Source organism: Lactuca saligna, chromosome 6 (genome assembly GCF_052625555.1).
Source record: "Lactuca saligna cultivar CGN05327 chromosome 6, ASM5262555v1, whole genome shotgun sequence".
In the NCBI taxonomy this organism is placed as follows: Eukaryota; Viridiplantae; Streptophyta; class Magnoliopsida; order Asterales; family Asteraceae; genus Lactuca; species Lactuca saligna.
In genome coordinates this window covers 17895131-17915326 of record NC_136422.1, presented here as the reverse complement: position 1 = coordinate 17915326, position 20196 = coordinate 17895131, and the positions used below count along the sequence as shown (strand labels likewise).

Below are 20196 nucleotides of genomic sequence, written 5' to 3'. Positions count from 1 at the left end.
TGATAAGCATGCCCTAGGAACATAGATCTATGGTTTGGAAGCGTTGCATGTCTCAGATTTGGTCTATATGGTAAATGGGTCGAAGGGACTCGGCGATTCCCAAAGTGGAACTCGGCGAGTTCTATGAAGATGGCCTTAGACTTGGCGAGTTGGATGAACAACTCGGCGAGTCCTATGAAGATTGCCTGGTACTCGACGAGTTGTTCTTCAAACTCGGTGAGTCATATGAACTGTTAATGAGTAAGAGGGGTTTAGGTGTTGAAGGTCCAACCCTTCGTATCTGCACACGGAATTTGCAATTTAACGTGTAGCAATAGTCCCAGAAACCCAAATCCTCATAAAGGATGTTCTGGTAAGGATTTGGAAGCGAGTAGGAGATCTGCTGGTATGGACTCGTCGAGTTTTTCTTGGACTCGGCGAGTCGGATCGCGAGCCGGTTCTATCGTCCCAAGTAGTGAGTTAAAGGTGACTCAGTGAGTGGGATGAGGGACTTGTAGAGTAGGACCGGGTTAGTAGGAGAAGGACTCGGCAAGTCGGTGCCATGACTCGGCGAGTCTAGTCAACTGGAAGTTGACTTTGACCAAGGAGTTGACCTTGGACCAAGGGTGGGTCCGTCATCTGACCTAAGGGTGTGTATGAGTGGCTAATCTATGTTTATGATTTATAGCCGGAGGATTACTGATTCAGCAGTCAGGCGCTTAGCAAGCAGACTTTTAGCAGCTACTTTTCGAGGTGAGTTACCTTCCAGTAGCGGTGGGTCTAAGGCCACAATGTCGGTCCACCAGTAGGAGACGTATGATAGATGATTGTCTTTGTGATATCATCTAGGTTTGCTACTACCTGATATGTTATATGCTAACATGATATGTTGTATGTGATAGTAGTAAAGTCCGGTTGTTAGGACCCAAGGGTAGTCAGACACCCCAGGTACGTCTGACAGTACATGATGATATGTTTGCATGCTGGCTTGTTATGTTATATGCGATAGAGGTAGGAGGAGGGGACCAATCCCCAAGTTAGGTTATTAGGACCGAAGGGTAGTCAGCACCCCAGAATGGCTCGACATGGGTAGGTCAGCGCCCCAGAATAGCTTGACACGGGAAGGACGGCACCCCAGAATGGTCGTACCGGGTAGGTCGGGCACCCCAGAAATGTTTGGCAGTATGTATGTGATATGATTGTATGGTATGTGGTATGATGGGGGGACTCACTAAGCTTCATGCTTACAGTTTTCAGTTTTGGTTTCAGGTACCTCTTCAGCGTAAGGGAAGGAGCTGGCGCGGTAGCGGCACATCATACACACACATTGGATTTCTGCATTATGAGATGTTCTGGGATTGTACTCTGACATTATTATTATTTTCATTTTTTGGGTTTTCAGACAAGAGATATGTTTTATGAAATGATATGATCGGATGAGTTTTTACTACAAATATTTTACAAACCACTTATTTTAAATGAAATTTTTGGGCGTGAAAATTGGATCGTTACAAGTTGATTGAATTGAACAAATTTGATTAACTATTATTATAAGTCTTGCTTGATACGAATTAAACACTAGGAAATTTGTTAATTTAATCACTTGATCACTGTTTGAATTAACTTATCTACTAAAGGATTGGTAATAATGAACATGAACCCAATAATATTAGGAATCGGTAACCATTGATGTATTAATTCATTGCACTTACCACGAAATCAACCATAAGAATAAGTGAATTGAATCTAAACAAAAGTCTCTTTATTATTGAATCTAGTTGTCCTTTCTAGTTCTTCTTAGTTGTTAATTGTCTTTGTTTGAGTTTTAAAGTGCTTATTTAAGTTTCTAGTCTTGCAAAACTAGAGAACCCCCCCCTCCCCCTCTTTTATTAATTGTTTTTAATTAGGTAATACTAGTACTTAATTTGATTGTTATCGTTCCTTGTGTTCGATACCCTACTTACTTAAACTATACTATTAATCGATAGGTTCACTGCCTTTCGTGTGTTTAATTTGTGTTTGAAGTAATAGGATTAAAACTAGTGCGTTTTACACACATCAAAAGAAATTCCTCCTCACTGGACTGCGAAAAGCTATGAGGTATATCATTGCTTCGGGTATAGGTCATGTACTTTCAGTAGTACGGGCTCAATACTACCTTCCACACCTACCTATACATTGCCTAAGGCCATACCTGATATCCCTAAATCATCCAATCACAAATCATAACTCATAAACACAGCAATAACTCAGATCCTATACTATCCTAGGTTTCTCAACCCTCACCAAACCAGGAACCCAAATTTATCATAGCAGGTTTCCCTATGCATGCAAGTTATACACAAAGAGAATCACATAGACTTTCAAATAAAGCTTCTACCCTAGACCACATTCAAATAAGGAACAAGAATAAGATAGACTCCCTCATTCTAGGGCTATGCAATCCTAAACATGTACAACTTTGAAAGCATACACTTAGCAAATAATCTATACATCCATATTTCCATATATACTATAGCATGGCTTAAACATTGGGAATACTTACTTGAGCTCGACCGATTACGCACATTATATTTTCCCATTTTTCTTAAAAAAATTGTTTTCAATAAATTTAGCTTTGGTTTCGTTTTGAAAAGCAATTATTACCATTTCCTCATTTTGAAAACTAACACACCTATATGTGTGCCCGAATCTCTCAAACCAAGGCTCTGATACCAACTTGTAACAACCAAATTTTTAGAAATTTTTTAAACTTTTAATTTCATAAACATCATCCACAGAAAGTACAAAAATCCTAATACATATCCATATTATTTTTGAATTCAGAGTACAAAAAGCTAAATGTGAAAACACTGGAGAATGCACTTCACGTCCTCAAGCTGGGCCCTTTCCCTTATCAACAGAAGTACCTTAAATATTCAATATCCCTTATCAATAGAAGTACCTGAAACATTCAATAAAATTGTACGCACAAGCTTAGTGAGTTTCCGAATCACACAAATCATATAATCACATAATGTAATGCTCATACATATACATACAAGTTTTCCATGGACTCCTTTCGTGGTCTTCAATGGAATACCATGGGCTACCCCTATGGTCTTATATCCGCATGTCATGGGATCCTCCTATTGTCTTGCCAAGTGTCATGGGCTCCTCCCATGGTCTTCACATAAAACCATACATAAATCAAATAGAAAACCATTACACATTCCAATACTAATCATCTCATATCAATCAATGGATCGCCCTTGGTGCTTTTGACCCATGAGTGTGGTGAGAAGACTCACCTCAAAACTAAACGATAGCTGACTAGGTCGGGACTCCAAATATCCGCTCTACACCACCCTATAACAGTAACAATTTCTTAAATACAACTCAAAATGCCCCAAAACCCCTTAAAGGTAAAACTTTGTCAAAGACTAGGGCCAATGGTCAAAGTCAACGGTCTGACTTGACCCAACTCACCGAGTTGTCCCTCAACACGTCAAATTTCTCTACCATCCGTATAGATCGGGAAAAATCCCATCAACTCGTCGAGTTGGCCAGAAACCAACCTCTTAATACATTAAACTGAATCCATCTAAACCAGGGACTCCAAAACTCATATCTCTTCCAGCATGATGTCTAGAAGTGTAAGGTTTTAGACTTTACCCTTAAGAACCATCCAATAAGAAGCAAACCCAAACCCTAGGCTCTTTAGAGTGAGTCTTAATCCATTAAGCCCTTGAGCTCTCCTAATATAGTCCAAAACACAGATCTAGAGTCCAAAGGTCGGATAATCACGTAAAGTTTCCAACTTTACGTCCATGCAAGCTAGAAATACTCTCTAGAGCTTAATAAGGACTTAATGAGGAACTTATTGCATGAATGGGGCTTGGAACTAATAAAATTTGCAACTTTCAGCCATGAGAAGTCATGAAGGGGTTAGATCTAACATAATAACCCCTGAAACCTTCAATATCTTGGCAAACCCAACCAAAATCCCAAAATCATGCTAAAACTTCCATTAAAGAGATCTAGATGATAACAAAGCAAGATGTCAAATTTATACCTCAAAAAGACTAGTATTGAAGAAGAGTTTCTAGATCCAAGGTCCTCCTTCCAAACTAGGTACTTCCAACTTCAAAGCTCCTTCCAAAGAATCACCAAAAATCAACTTTCCAAGCTCTCACAAGCTCACACACTCAAACTTGCAAGGTAATACACGAATCTAGGGTTTCTTGACAAGGGTGGTTGGTAAAGAGGCCAACCAAGGGGGTTTAAGTCCTTTAAATAGGGTGCAACACCCTAAAATTAGGGTTTTCCTCACATCCGCCAACTCCTCGAGTTGGGATTCCCCGACTCGCCGAGTTGGATCATTTAAACCCGCTGCCACAAACCTTCTCAACACGACGAGTTGGAGCTCCCCAACTCGTCGAGTTCCAGCAATAATTTTTTAACTATTTAAGAAATTATTTATACTTGAACCAAGCGTTACAACTCCCTTCTAAAAATCACCATAAGTCTCACAAAATGGATGAGAGAGGAGATGGGAGGCTCAAAGTGTTGACAAGGAGGCTAGGATTTATCTCAGGAGGCTCTAGATATGATGGAGGATAGAAAAATACCTAAAAACACATAACCATCCGTTAAATATATAGAAAACCCTAAAATTCATGAGTTTAGGTTACACAGCGCTCACCTCGTGGCATCCTGCTTGCCACCTCGTGGTGACTCACCATGTCATGGTGAATTGCTCACCACCTCGTGGTGATGAGTTTTCACTCAATTACATTTCAATTTCAAATAGTCATAGCTTATTCGCTTCAACTATGTTTTCAGCGAAATCTTTATATGCACGCGAAAATATTGACAAGCCTTATACTTTTATCAAAATACATTTAACTTAAAACACACCAAAATAAATTTATTAACTCATGCAAGAAAATATAACTTTTCTATTTTACCCTTTGGCTTCTAAATACAATTCGAGAGCTTTAATTACTTAATCAACATTATCAATATCCAATAGGGTCTAAGTTCTATTCCTTTGAAACTCAAAATCTTTACTCGATTACACTAATTCCCCAAATTCTAAAATATAAAAAAAAATGTCTTGAAACTAAATGTTACAAATTAGCTTTAAAATGGGTTACTGTGAGTCTGGAACTGGATTGTGATAGCAAGAAAGTAAGAAATCAATAACAACAATCAACGCTGGAACTGGAGTCATATAGCAAAAAGTAAGAAATCGCTAATAACGATAGACATTTATTCAAGGTAGTAGAAACATGTTTTCAAAAGCAATTTACTATTCCTCAATTTACTTTTTATGCTTTTTTTTTGAAAAACTGAACACAATTAAACATTTTTAAAACTCAATCACAAACACCTTAAATAACACCCCGTTAGATGCTAATTCCATGTTTGTTTTGTTTTTTTTTATATAATAATAATTTAAACCCTATAAAATAATTTAAAAAGTAAAAATTAAAACTCGACATGGATTTAATAAGAGCCATTGTTTATAGATTGATAGTTAAGTCAATCCCAATCAACCTATTTACGCATTTATGTACTATAATACTCTATTTTTATAACACAATATATATTGAGTTAAAAACTTTGTTATGAATATATAGTGTATTTTGAAAATTCCATCAAATTTAAATATTTATATATTCAAGAATTCCATTGTTGTTGTTGTTGGTTTTTTTTTTTTTTTTTTTTTTTTTTTTTTTTTTTTTTTATATAAAGATGGTATTTATGGAGTAAGTTTCGACTATATTATAAGTAACAATAAAAAACAAAAATAAAAGGTTATGATGAATAATTCAATAAAGTGACATTTAAATCTCATTTATAGTGACTTTAGCAACAATTTTAGAAAAACAAGTTTTACATTTCTTGATTTTGTCAACATAATAACTAATTTACTTTTACAATTTATATAATAAAATAAGTATGGCTGGAAATTTAAAATAATGCAAATGCACCTAACCTTGTTTGTTATCTTGTACTACACAATTGTATATTTTCTTCTTGGTATCAGTTTGTACAAAATAATACACACCAATATTTATTTAGTTCGAGTTTAACATTTTCTTTTTAACATTCTCTATCTTCAAACTCTAGCTATTATTAACATTTATAGTTAATTACTTTTTGTATCCTTATACTGATATGCCATGCTCATAAATTTAATGAAAATAATTAAAACGTTATCATGATCTCATATTGTCTGGTATTTATTAACCCATAAGGTTTGTGAGCGAAAATAGAATTTGGTAATTGTAAACTCATAAGTTGAAATATAACTGATATTGACCAGGGTTACAGGGTAAGTCAAAATGTAGAAGCCGGTATCGTCGTGATCGTTGCCCAACCCAACTTAAGTTGCGTAGGTTCGTGGGGTGCATGTTGGCTTGGCTAAGTGGCTTGGGAGTTGAGCCAGTTGAGTTATTATAATAAACACACCAGTCCTTTTTATTTTTATTTTTTATTATATTTTGTTACTATAGGCCATTCCTAGCCCATACTGCCTACAGGACCACCTGTGTGGGACCTTTTCTGAGCTGGAAATTCGAACGTTAGAACCAGAAAACATTTGCCCTCCATTTTCTAGGATTAGGTCTTCTTAGTTACATTTTTCTCAAAAGGTATATAACAATATATAACGTTCTTCTATATATAATTATATATAAATCATATTACTTGTGTGTATGATTTATTCATCTTTAATTTGTTGGCCCTTATTTCTCTCTTCCAAGAGATTTATTTCATTTATAGGTTGTTCCTTCATATATACACCATTGAATATTCATAAAAAACTATAATTGTATAAATCATATTGCGTGTATATTTGTTCATCTTTTTTTGTAGACCCTTATTTCTCTCTTTCAAGAGATTTATTTCCTTTATCATTGTTCCTTCATACGTACACTATTGTATTGTTCATCACGTTATATATATATATATATATATATATATATATATATATATATATATATATATATATATATATATATATATATATATATATATATATATAATGCATTTTATGTGGAAATCTTTTTTAACGACCATCATACATCTTTCTTATCACATTTGTTTGAGACTAATTTAATATTATGATGTTGATGTTGATATAAGTTGTTATTGATAGTTTATGTTGAATACGTTTCACGTGTTTCACGTCTTTAAAACTCATTATATAATCATGATTTCATTATTATCACATTTTAGCTATTCATAACTTTTGGATATTTATAAAGATGTCCATATGTTTTTTTAGGATTATTTAAATAATCCATTCATAAGAATGATCTCTACTTTGAAATGTATCATGTCGCATCTGAACATCAACGATTTACATCCGTTTATGTGGTTTTATTTTAAAGATAATATGAAATATGATACTCACCACATCCTACGAAAAATACTCTCAATGAATTCAACGAAACAAAGTATGCATTTTTTTGTTAGAGAAGATTATGGATGCAATTATCGATAAAACAGTGTTTGATTGTGTTGATCGGTTAAGAATAAGAATAAGAAAAATAATGGTACTTGGAATGGCTCCTTACAATACTTCATCATGAATATGTTTGTGTATTTTTTTAATTCTCGCTAGTTACTTGCTAGCTTTAATAATATAAGGTTGCTAAAAAATAAAAGTTCTACAATTTCAATGTAGATGTTCATACGTAGTAAAAAAAACAATGTCTAAAATGAAAACCATGGTCTGAAATTCAAAGAATATTATGAAATAGTGCATTTAATGATTAAAATAGGCATTTCACATGTCTTTTGTAGTATTTAGGTTATAAGACTCGTTCTTTTTTTTATTAAGTTAAAGTATTATGAAAACATTGTTTGAAATGTAATCCAATATAATACCTGAAGAACATTTCTAAAATAGGTTGCATTTTTGGTATTCATGTATTTCGTAATTAGGTATTATATAGTTTTGTAGTTAGGTATTATTTGTATATCTAAGTACTTTACATATACCAAAATATACGGTATTAGCATTAGATTATGCTTAGACATTAGGCTTCTTTACCGGTTGTGGCTAATGTAATAACTTTCTAATTCTATATTTGAGTTTGTTATGCAAGTTTGCCTTTTAGATACCCAAGAGATAGCACCTCCCCCAAGCAAAAATACCTAATCATTTGTAGAAGAATGATCTTCAAGATGGGTTATCCAACTTGCATGATAATATCCCATTAAAACTAAAGGATACCCTAGATAACATAGTCATGATTCTGTTTAAGTACTTGAACACTCTCTAAATTGCTTCCTAATGTTGCATACTATGATTGTTGGTATACATACTCAACTTCCCAATCGCATAAGCGATGTCATGGTGGGTGCTAGTCATGACATACATCAAGCAACCTATCGTTTGAGAGTATTCTAGTTGTGATTGCATTGCCCTTGTTTGGCACTAACTTCACAATGGGATCCATGAGAGAACTCATGGGGGAACAATCACTATAATTAAACTTTTTGAGAATTTTCTCAACATAGTGTGTCTGCATCATAGAAATACCCTTGTTGACCCATTTAATCCCAATACCAAGGATCACATCAACCTCCTCCATGCGCTTTATGGAAAACCTTGATGACAACAAACTTTTAGTTTCATCAACTGAAGTTGATTAGTGTCGAAAATCAACATGCCATTAACATAAAGACAAATTATCACCATGGAACGACATGAATCAACCAGACTATAAACACATTTTGAAACCACATGAAAAATAACTTCATTAAACTTTTGATGTCATTGTTTATGTGCTTGTTTTAGCCCATAAAATGATTTGACAAGTTTACACACCTTATTCTCATTAACAAAACATTATGGTTGTCTCATGTAAACTTCTTCATCAAGCTCTCCTTTCAAAAAGGATTTTGACATCCAACAATCTAATGGTAGAAATCCATGCCACCGGCGCATTTGTGTCAAAATAATCAGCATCGGATTTTTGTCTAAACCCTTGAATGACCAAATGGGATTTGAACTTATCAATAGTTTCATCTATCTTCATCTTCTTATTGAAGATCCATTTCCAACCCAAAGGTTTAGAAATTAGATCAACATTGTTTCTACACAAGCCTTGCATCAATGGTGTGAGAATGACTCCTTATTACCATTTCATATAAATCTAGAAATAATAAAAATGATTCATAGTTAACATTTTTTCTATTGTAGATGTTGTATATTGACAACAAAAGATTGTAAGGGGATGAACAAAAGTGTCATGCCGTAGATCAATTACTATAACAATTGGTATGATAAAAAAGAAAGAAAGAAATACAAATTGAGGAATGGAGGGTTCATAAAGGTTGCGTTGAAAATAAAATATGGTAATGTTGAATGGGAAGATGAGATCTCGAAGAAATTATTGAGAAAGTTAGGAGAAAAATGAATCATAATTAAAAAACAACATTGTAGAGTTTGAGAATAATATAACATCTTGATTCTTGATTCATATTCCTTATAAACATATGATTATATTATATAGATGATGTCTACCAGATGGTAATGTCAAAGTAAGGGGAAGGATGCTACCCTATCATAAGATTTCCACATTTTGGGATGTGATGATTATTCATAGCCAATTGATCGAGATTTGCAAGAACACAATCCTCTAGAAAACTACATGTTAACATAGAAAATGAATTAACATATTTTAAAATGGACAAATCCACATGTTTGATAAATACACAACAAAAATGTACAATGTTAGTAATCAGTTATAGAAACCTCGTCAATTTGAATGATTAAGATCATATTTTAGAAGAAAATGGAAAAGAATGCATGTAGAATATAAAACGGACAATATTCACATTAGCTCGATAAATAACATTATTATACCTATATACATTTTCGGAGCCACATGGTCATTGCTAGAAAGAACAGAAACAACTAGTTTATAATACTATAAGGTTTAAACAGACAAAAAAATGGTTTTTCTAAGCAGTTACGTATAATAGTTTTTTCTTGAATTTTTCCATATAATAGGTTGGATCGAAGGAATGACGAGCTCTTTAGGTTTTCTTGTCACTGAGCATATATGTAACCATAAACATAAAATCAAATGGTTTTAATAGATACAAAAATAATATATTGGTTTTTCTAAGCATTCAAGTATAATAGGTTAGATGTTTCTTCGGTTTTCTAAGCATTTTGTGTATCCTTTCCATTTGTATTAGCATTTGGCGTCCCTGGGACACATGTTAATGGAATAAAAATTCAAGTTTTTTGCACATTCAAAAAGGTGGGCCAAGGACTCGCTCATGATCTCTCGTCTAGAAAAAAGACGTAAATGCCCTTCCCCTCTCCATCTACGAAAGTATCCCTAGAAGGCTTGTCAAGTCCCGTCCCTTTATGCATTGTATAACATACATCCCTAAGAGTCCGCTTTATCACTTGAAAAAGAAGAATAAAATGAATATGATATTTGATTATGAAATTTAAATGGAGATGGAAACAAATATGAAACAAAGCTACCTACACAAAGTTCTCTTCTAACCCCAGAAGACTATGTCAAGGGTAAATAATTGTTAAACATTAATCTCATGCATTTCTTCACCTTCATACATCAATTTTGAAAATTTTTAGGGAAGAGTCAGTTCTTGATGAGGAACCCAACAGCTAGACCAATCAAGGCGAGGGCAATAACGACAATGAATGAAACACCACCACCCCCTTGGCTTTTGTTGTTTCCTCCACGCGTCAATAGTTGCTGTGTGTTTTACCAAGTAGGATGCAAAAATTATGAACATAAAAAGGTTTAATAAAGTAAAAAAGAAAAGGCTTTAAAAGCTCAAATGAGGAATAAATGTCGTCTCACCATTTCTTGTCGAATTTTGTTGCTTTGTTGGACAGCAGCATTCTTCTCATCAGTCAACTGTGAGATGAGAGATCTTGCCTGCAAATTCACCAATGTTTATATATATATATATATATATATATATATATATATATATATATATATATATATATATATATATATATATTACCATAGTTAAAATAAAAAAATAAAAAAGATTATGAACATGAGATTGTGAAAACTCACCTCTGAGGAGTTATCATCAGAATCCACATATTGTCTTGAAACCTGCAAGCATGAACAAGAATCATCATCATGTGATGTTACAGATGGATGAAAGTAAGTACGTATTTGAAAAAGAAATTAATTAATTAAGGTGTAATCAACCTGATCAGAAGTTTTTGTATTAATATTAATCCCACCATCTGTGAAGGACACCTTTGGTGAAGGCGCCCCTTCATCAGGTTCCTCAGGAACAGGTGAAGGTGGTTGGGGTGGAGGAAGATATATCACTTTCAATTTGCACTCTTCCACCACACGTCCTGCCTGCTTACTAAACTGTAAACTCAAACCATCATCATCAGCTAAAAATTAATACAAATTCATTTTACTAATTAATTAATCTCAAGCAAATCAGAATACGAATTAATGGCTACATGTTTTTAATTTTACCATTTCCGGGGTAATGTCCTTTGGGGTTACTCCTGGGCTTGCAACTACACTCTGAAGTAGAAACTTGTCTTTGCATTGCATGTCCGGAGGAGCTTCCTTCTGAGCCTGCATGGTAACTGTAGCAAAACCAAAACCACAACACAAACATATCAATTAATATTCAATGCTAACGACTCCTATCTTCATTTCATTATATGATTATGTTGTTAATTTCTTTGATGTATAAATGTGGAAAAGCAAGGGGGGGCTACGTTAATTAATGCAAAAAAAGAAGCACGCGGGAAAGGTTTCATTTTAAAGATTAGTTCAAAATCGTTTGGTGTTTCGCAAGACAAGTTTCTGATTTTTAGGTATAGGAAAGAAAACAGATAAAAAAAAAAAGTTTAGTTTATGACAAAAACTGACGCACCTATTACGTCACATGTTGATCGTGGCATAACTACACCAGTATTCGGCCGAACGCAATACTTCTTTGGATTTGTTGTCTTCACCTGAAATTATGATTTTCTCCAAATTCAGATTATATATATGTATATGAACGCAACACAATCTATTTAAATCCCACCACATTTTATTCTAATTATAAAAAAAAAAATAAAAAATCTCTCGCTCTTCTTTATATATCACAAGTCAGGACGAAATAGATCGACGTTAAGCATGAACAGGAATTACCTTAAAAGCTACATGATTCTCGGTTTTATTCAATAACTGGAGAGAGCACGAGATCTGTTTCTTTAACTCAACTAATCAAATCAATCAAAGGCAACGAAAAGAATTAAAATTAATATACCTTATTTATATATAAACAGAAGAAAAATTTATGGGGTTAATTCGATGATGTGATGCCATTAGATAACTTACATGGGAATTTGAGCTCGGTAGGTTCGACGTTCAAAAGCTCCCCTGTACTCATATTTTTTTTGTTTGCAGGTTATTTTGGATTCCCGAAAGAAGAATGAATAATCATAAAAATGTTTGTGATTTTTGGAAAGTTGGAGATTTATATATGATCCGGTATTCTCGCTGAAGGAGAGAAAGGAGGGGGGATTCGTTTTCTCTCAACTTCATGAAATATTATTATATAAGAATTAAAAAAACAAAATCGAGAGGGATCAAGGACGAAAAATGTTTTGACCTTTAAAGGAATTTTAGTTTGACCAAATAAAAGTTTTAAAATGAATGCACTGCTTCCCTCCTATATATATATATGCACATTATTTTAATAGTTTTAGTTGAAAAAATAAATTGATTATCGTATCTCAATTACAATTACTCTTGTTTAAATTAATTGTTCCAATCCAACCTCGACAGTGATGTTATTTCACTCAATACTTGATATACATTCTCCGATTTAGGATGCGTTTTATCAGCAGACAAGAACTCATGAAACACACCCTCCACTTGTACACAACTACACCCTGGTGTTTTCTTAACACCATTCCCTCTCATCACACTTCTAATCTTCTTTACCTCATCCCATTTACATCTACTAGCACATAAACTTTCCATAAGCACATAAACACCACTATCATTTGGATCCAACTTAAGAAGCTTTTCAGTAGCAATTTTACCCAAATCAACATCACCATGCATCCTACACGCATTAAGAAGCGCTCCCCAAACAACTTTATCAGCTTCCATTGGCATCTCTTTTATCAACTCATAAGCTTCATCCAAAACCCCAATTCTTCCAAGTAAATCAATCATACAAGCATAATGCTCCACTCTTGGTTTAACCCCAAACCTGGTTTCCATCTCTTTGAAGTAGCTTCTTCCTTGGGTGAGTAACCCTCCATGGCTACAAGCTGATAGCACACCGATAAATGTAACCTCATCTGGTTTGTATAATCCTGTTCCTATCATATCTTTGAAAAGACTAAGAGCCTTGATTGCATGCCCATGGGAAGCAAAACCCACAATCATGGAGTTCCAAGATACTAAATCTTTATCATGGATTTCATTAAAAATCTCTTCTGCTGCATCAATCTTCCCGCATTTGGCATACATGTCTATGAATGCATTTCCTAGTGTCACTGTGGGTTGAATCCGATTTTGCTTGATGTAGTAGAAGTACATCCATTGGCCTAAATCTAAGCAACCTGATTGACCACAAGCAGAGAGCACACATACTAAAGTGCTCTCTATAGGAACCAAACCTTCATTTTCCATGTCGAGAAAGAGTTCTAGAGCTTCTTTTGGTTTGTTGTTTTGTGAATAGCCTGCAATCATAGCATTCCAAGATACAATGTTTCTCTCAGGCATTTCATCGAACAGTTTCTTTGCTGAAACCAGCTCATTGTTTTTGGCATACCCATTTATCATACTCGTCCATGAGAAAACATCTTTGGTTCTCATATTATCAAACATCTCTCTAGCAGTAACTAAAGAACCACATTTCACATACATATCCAATATCGAATTCATTAGATTGAGACTCGTATTCAGATTCATTCTTTTGACATGATCATGTATAAATTTCCCCAACTCCAAGTCCTGTTTGTGAGAACAAGCAGAAAACACTGCTATCATCGTGATCTCATTAGGTTGAACCCCACTAGCCTCCATCAACTCAAAAACTCGCAATGCCTCGTCTGGCATGCCTTGTTTCGCGTACCCATTTATTAAACTAGTCCAAGAAAAAACATCCCTCTCACAACTTTCATCGAACACCTTTCGTGCACAACACAACTGTCCTCTCTCACCGTAGAAGTGAACCAACCCGTTTTGCACAACCAAATCACAATCAAAACCCACTTTCCAAACCAAAGAATGTAACGATTCCCCCGCTCGTAAACACTCGCATGCTTTCAATCCAAACACAAAGCTCCTCCTGTCCATTTCCACGCACTTTCGAACCATTAAGCGAAATAAAGACAACCCCTTTACATTCAAATGTGATTTTAGATACCCTCTGATCATGATGTTCCACATATAAACGTTGGGATTAGAGAACTGGTTGAAAAGGCGATGAGCATACTTTAGATCTCCAGTGTCTGATAGAGCACAAAAGGTTAAGATTCTGCTGACAGGGAAAACGTGGAAAAGGAGGCCGGTTCTAGTATATTGTGCTTGAATTTGCCTCAACTGGGCCATGGAATTGCATGATTCTACAGCTAATAGAGTTGGGTTTGTGATGGAGAGATTGGTTTGTGATGAATTCCAAGTGGGTTTTGAGAGGCTGGAAAATAAATGGATCTTGAATGAAGCATTAAAAGGATAGATGTGCTGGATATCATGAAAAGGACGGAGTTTCATGTGAATTCGTCGAGGAATTTGAAGAAAAAAAATCTGCTTGTGGAAGTGGAAGACCAAAGGGGAAAGAGGGCTCTCTTCTGCTTCTTGTAGTAGTAGTAGTAATTGATCTTATCTTATGTGGGCATGGCGTCACTGGTGCCAATTTTGGAGCCAAATCTGAAATCAATGCGAAAGTCAAATCACAAATCAATTTGGAGTAGTAATCGATTTAAGAATCGAATTGAATAGCAACGGTCATCATCACAAAGCCAACATATCATATCTTCCTCTGGGCTCGGCCCTCTACTCCTCAGCGGTTATCGATCACTTGAATAGCCGAACTCCCGCTCATTCCCTTCTATTGAATTGGTGTCACCCTGGGTTCCTTTCGTTCTCAGTCACCGGCGCTATTCCCTCCTACCCTCGATACTCATATCGGACCGTTGTTAGCAATCTAACATCTAATGGATAATCCAAATCTATCGTCAAACCTCGTGCTAAGCAAAGGATCTAGCTACAGAACAAAATCAATGTTCACAAGGAACGTCCTAAAAATGTCAGCCCTACAAACTTTTATGTGTTAATTTAAAAAATCTAGGGGATTTTGGTTTATTTTTTCACAGTTAAAAATCTTTTTTGTAAAAAAAAAAAAGAAAAAAAAAAAAGAAAAGAAAAGAAAAGAAAAATGTTTGGCAAGCTAGTAATTTTTTTAGTTTTAAAACAAGGAAAAGCAACTTTTTAGAAAAATCAGGATTTCATGACTTTTTGTAACTTTTTGGAAAAGAACTTTTAGCTTTTAAAAGCTAAGTCAAACACGCCCTTAATGTTATTTTTTGGTTTCTAAGGGCAAGTCCATTTTAATATGTTAAAAAAACCATTATCAGATAATGGAAGTGGTCATCCGGTAAACATTTGTCTAGTCAAAATGATTTACTGCCACATCATTTGAAATTGGTCCACATGTGCGGTAATGATTTTGACTCTCTCTCTCTCTCTCTCTCTCTCTCTCTCATTACTTAAAGAATCATTGATCACAATAGCATCATCATAACAGTAAACCCTTCAATATCTTATATCGTACTTTTGTTTTCTAGATTAAAAAATTAAATAGATTTTTTTAATGTTTTATGAACAGTATGAATAAATGTTTGATTTCAACCCATCACCTACATCTTTAGTTTGAAACTCCATTTTTGGGGTTTAGATTCGAATCCATAAACCAACAAGCATCGCCCACCACCAACATCTTATGTTGTTCACCACCAGCATCTTCCGCTATCTGTCATTATCTTTTTTTCAAGATCAGAAGAAGCAAATCAAACCTAGATTTGGAACAAAATCGGGAAAAAACGAAAACAAAATGTGCAAGAGGAAGAGAACACCAGAGGGGACTTCCATTAACGCGAGCTCAGTCCCTGCACCAAAGATGAAAATGAATGGGAGATTCAGTCAACTGACACAAATCTTTGAGTTTTGTCATTTTCATTCTTGCATCTGTTTCTTAAGTTTCAAAAACAGTCGCCAGCAATAAAAACTTAGAAGGTTTGATTTGGTTCAGGTTTACTATGGTTCTTGTTTTTGACAAACAGATCTCAAAACCATCTCTTTGCAGCACAAATATCTGAGATCGCTGATTACAGTCGGAAGTCATGATATCGTTGTTCCCGCTATGTTTAGCGGTAGACATATTGATGTACACAGATTAGATGGCATTCTTGGGTCGATTATGATGGACTTATGTTGTTAGAGGAAGAATGGTGGCTGGTTTTGTGAATGGGAGCAATATCAAAGCTTTGAAGAGGATTTTAGTTTTGTGGAAGAAGAAGACGATGGATAAAGATGTGAGGAGGATTTTAGTTTAATTTCGATTTTAAGTGAAAAAGCCACGTTAATAAGGAAACTGGTAATTACAGGTTAAGGTTCTTTTTAATAGGTAAAAATGGACTTTATGCCCCTAAAAGACAAAAAAAAACATGAAGGACCATTTAAAATAGAACCTGATAGTTGGTAGGGTTGCAGTGACATTAACCCAATAGAAATAGAGACATATAAGCATGTTAAATAACATAAATAAAAAGGTAAGGAGAAGATGACCACATCGGGTGCTGCACTAGCATCCTCGGCTGGCAGCTCAAATACCCTACTCCGAATAATTGGCGCCTCCGCCTTACCCTGGTAGCCATCAGTGATCCTCAAGGCCGTCGGAGCAGGTGCCGCTATTGGTCTCATCGCTGCTAAACTCAGATAATCGGCCTTCTAATGGCCCTTATAGCAGCCCGAACCCCCCTACTACCATGTAGTAGCGGTACAATCCATGTCGAAGTGTCCTGGATTGCAGGACTTATGGAAGCCCGAACCCCCCGTCATGTAGACTCCGTCATGCGCCCTGCCACACTTGCCACAGCGACCCCGATCCTCTGGCCCTTCGGTCTAGAACGTTGGGTTTCTTCGCCAAAACCCTCGTTGTCTGCCCCAGCTCTGCCTTCCTCTTCCATATATGCTTCAAATCAATTTCCCACTCTCTGGCCCTAGCTATCATGTCATCCAATGGCGGACATGCGGAAAAACTAACAAACTCCATGATATCTGATCTTAGTATGTCTTGGTATCGGGTCTTCTTCATCTCCTCGCCTGCAACGTATTGGGTTACCAATAAAACTATTGTTGGAATAGTGTCTAAGGCTGCAACTATATTAGGCAAGTATTTGACCCGATTGTGCATGGTCCTTTTGGGTTGCCTTCACCATGCAACTTGACAGGATGATTTATTATGAGAGAATAGATATTATTAATATATTATGAGAATAATATAAGGAATAATAAGGGAAAACTGCAATAAAGTCCCTAAGTATTGCCCGTATAATCGATTTAGCCCTTATATTTTTTTTTGCAATTTAGTCCTAAATACCTGTAAACGTAATCAAAACGAGATATTTAATAGGTTAGCCGGTATCTAACTGATGTGGCAGCTTACGTGGAAGTCATCATGTGAAATAACATCCTACATGCCATTTAAGAGGGCTAAATCATTGAATCGAGCTCGTCTTCTTCAATCTCCAGTCAAAGGAGCGAACGATTAGGGCAAATTGGCAACAGGAAATCGATGTCGAGTTCGTCAAGCACCAACATCAGAACGTGCTATTGTGGAGATACGGTTGGGATGTGGACATCATGGACTCGAAAGAATCCAGGTCGGAGGTTTTTTGGTTGCCCAAATTACATGGTATAGAATCTTCAAAACTCACTCAAATTCTTCTAATCCTCTAAATTTCCCATTTTTCTATGTTAAAAACATGCATCTTGCTATGTTATGTAGGATGAAGAGAAGGACTGTGGGTATTTTCGTTGGATTGACCCACCACTATTGAATAAGTGGTATAAAGAAAGAATGTATGAGTTAGGAGCTGTTGCTAATGGGGGTGTAGCTATTCCTTTTAATAACCCTGTTAATGAAGGTGAAATACCTATTGATGGCCCTATTGCCCCTGTGAATGTTGATGTCCCTATTGCCCCTGCGAATGCTCTTGAACCTGATAATCAAATTGCAATGTGTGACAATACACATGTGCCTAGTAATGAATTTGGATTCTGCAAGTGGATGATGGTTTGTTTTGTTTGTTTCATTGTAGGGATGATGTATGGTTAGTTTAGTGTAAGTTGTAGGGTATTATGGTATGGTAGGGATGATGTAATCTTTTGGTTTGTTATCATCATGATGTAATAGATAAATTTTGATGTAATAGTTTAATGTTTCGGTTAATGAAATGGCAATATGTTATTATGGTTTGCATAAATGGTGTACACTAGACAAATATAACCATGATTTAACAATTGGTGTTGAATTTGGGACTAAAATGATCACCATTGACAACAAACCAATAAAGCTCCAAATCTGGGACACAGTTTGTCTCCTTCTTTTCTTCTATACCTTATTCTCATGTTACATTTATTATAAAAACAAATCTTAAAAAAATCTCTTCTTTTTTCTTTATATATTTGTTAGGATGGTCAAGAATCATTTAGATCAATAACAAGATCTTACTACAGAGGTGTTGTTGGTGCCCTTCTTGGTTTGCATAAATGGTGTACACTTGACAAATATAACCATATTAAGGGCATTCACAATGTTTCAATGTGGCTAAAATAATTAAACAACAAACTCCAATATGTCATTACCAACCATGTTAAGGGCATTCACAATGTTTCAATGTGTTTACAAAAGATGTACAAAATATGGTTATCAGTAATTTAAGGGCATTCACAAAAGATATACAAAAGTAGCATTCACAAAAGATGCACAAAAGTAGCATTCACAAAAGATGTACCAAAATACCCTTACTACCCTTAACACCCTAACACCCTAATCCAACTCCAATGGTGAATTTGAAGAAGTCCCAACACATCCCATCTTCTTCAGCTTGGTTTTAACAATCCTCTCAGAGGGCCTTCTTTTTTTCACAATCCTAAGGTGTACTGGTAATTCATGGGTGTCATTAATGCCTTCTTCTTCTTCCTCACTTTCTGGTTGTGTCTCAGGGATATTTTCTTCATCCCCATCTTGTGTCTCTGTCTGAGGTGGATACTCCTCTTCCTATAAAACATCAAGCAATTAATAACATAAACGAATGTAAACATTAAGGTAATATAGAGGGTTTACCATAGACATAGGAAGAACTTGTTCAATAGTGTCATTGTAATCATTGAGTTGTTTCATATGTGAATCTGTCAGACTAAGTGACTTTTTAATTTCTTCAGTTGAATACCGTGATTGTTTCAAATCTTGCATTGCCTTCCATAAATGGACTAAATATTTTTCAGGAATAGTGTCATCCTCAACTTCAGCCACTCCACCACCTTCAACTTCAGCCACTCCACCAACTTCAGCCACTCCACCACCTCTGTTAGCCACTACATCACCTGTGTTACCCACTGCACCACCTCTGTTACCCCCTCTACCACCTCTACTACCCCTTGCACCACCTCTACTACCTCTGACACCACCTCTTACACCACTTCTAGTCCAATGACTGATATCAGGATCCAATCTTGGTCTACCCATTTTTTTCTTGGGTTTGGGTTCTGGTGTGACCTTGGGATTCTTACAGGATGCCTTGTTATGACCCCTTTGAAGACAATTTTTGCATTGGACAGTCCTTCCTTTTCCTGTAACCTTCATCTTATTTTGGGAGTATTTGTCTTGAGATTCAGTGGCATGCCTCTTTCTTTTCAGAGTTGATCTCCCTGGCATTCTTCTAGCTAAAGGGGGTAGAGGCTTTATGTATGATGTTCTAGGCCATAAATTTCTACCATTCACAGGTAGTATATTGTTTGCATATATGGCCTTGAACCTGTCCACATGAAACCACTCACTTATGAAATGAACAGGATCTTGTCCAGTGAATAATATTGCACACTGTGCATGTACACATGGAATTCCTGAGATATCCCAAAGCCTACAGCTGCACACTCTGCTTTGTAAGTTAAC

General features: G+C 35.6%; 2 protein-coding genes and 1 pseudogene across 2 annotated transcripts; all 3 read right to left on the bottom strand.

Moving 5' to 3' along the window:
- Window positions 1-10416: 10416 nt before the first annotated feature.
- On the bottom strand, window positions 10417-12463 carry LOC145000488 (vesicle-associated protein 1-2-like). The gene is made up of 8 exons (XM_078959721.1): window positions 12339-12463; window positions 12150-12220; window positions 11887-11968; window positions 11478-11593; window positions 11193-11363; window positions 11052-11093; window positions 10827-10904; window positions 10417-10718 (listed from the first exon to the last, which is right to left on the bottom strand). Exons 1-8 carry the CDS (start codon window positions 12388-12390, stop codon window positions 10602-10604), a joined length of 729 nt encoding a protein of 242 aa, XP_078815847.1. The 5' UTR covers window positions 12391-12463; the 3' UTR covers window positions 10417-10601.
- A 298-nt stretch (window positions 12464-12761) lies between these two features.
- LOC145000487 (pentatricopeptide repeat-containing protein At2g22410, mitochondrial pseudogene) lies at window positions 12762-15237 on the bottom strand (annotated as a pseudogene).
- Window positions 15238-18876: 3639 nt separating this feature from the next.
- On the bottom strand, window positions 18877-19959 carry LOC145002338 (uncharacterized). Its single transcript, XM_078961630.1, has 2 exons — window positions 19369-19959; window positions 18877-19302 (listed from the first exon to the last, which is right to left on the bottom strand). The coding sequence occupies exons 1-2, from the start codon at window positions 19957-19959 to the stop codon at window positions 19072-19074; spliced, it is 822 nt and encodes a 273-aa protein (XP_078817756.1). The 3' UTR covers window positions 18877-19071.
- Window positions 19960-20196: the final 237 nt, after the last annotated feature.

Bases quoted from the DNA above. Each gene is read 5' to 3' on its own strand.
- LOC145002338 (XM_078961630.1), bottom strand. From the start codon at position 19,959: ATGCCAGGGAGATCAACTCTGAAAAGAAAGAGGCATGCCACTGAATCT. The intron at 19,303-19,368 runs GTAAACCCTCTA...GATGTTTTATAG, and splicing joins AAGTTCTTCCTATGTCTATG to GAAGAGGAGTATCCACCTCA.
- LOC145000488 (XM_078959721.1), bottom strand. From the start codon at position 12,390: ATGAGTACAGGGGAGCTTTTGAACGTCGAACCTACCGAGCTCAAATTC. The intron at 10,905-11,051 runs GTGAGTTTTCAC...GTGAATTTGCAG, and splicing joins CTGATGATAACTCCTCAGAG to GCAAGATCTCTCATCTCACA. The intron at 10,719-10,826 runs GTGAGACGACAT...TAAAACACACAG, and splicing joins ACAAAATTCGACAAGAAATG to CAACTATTGACGCGTGGAGG.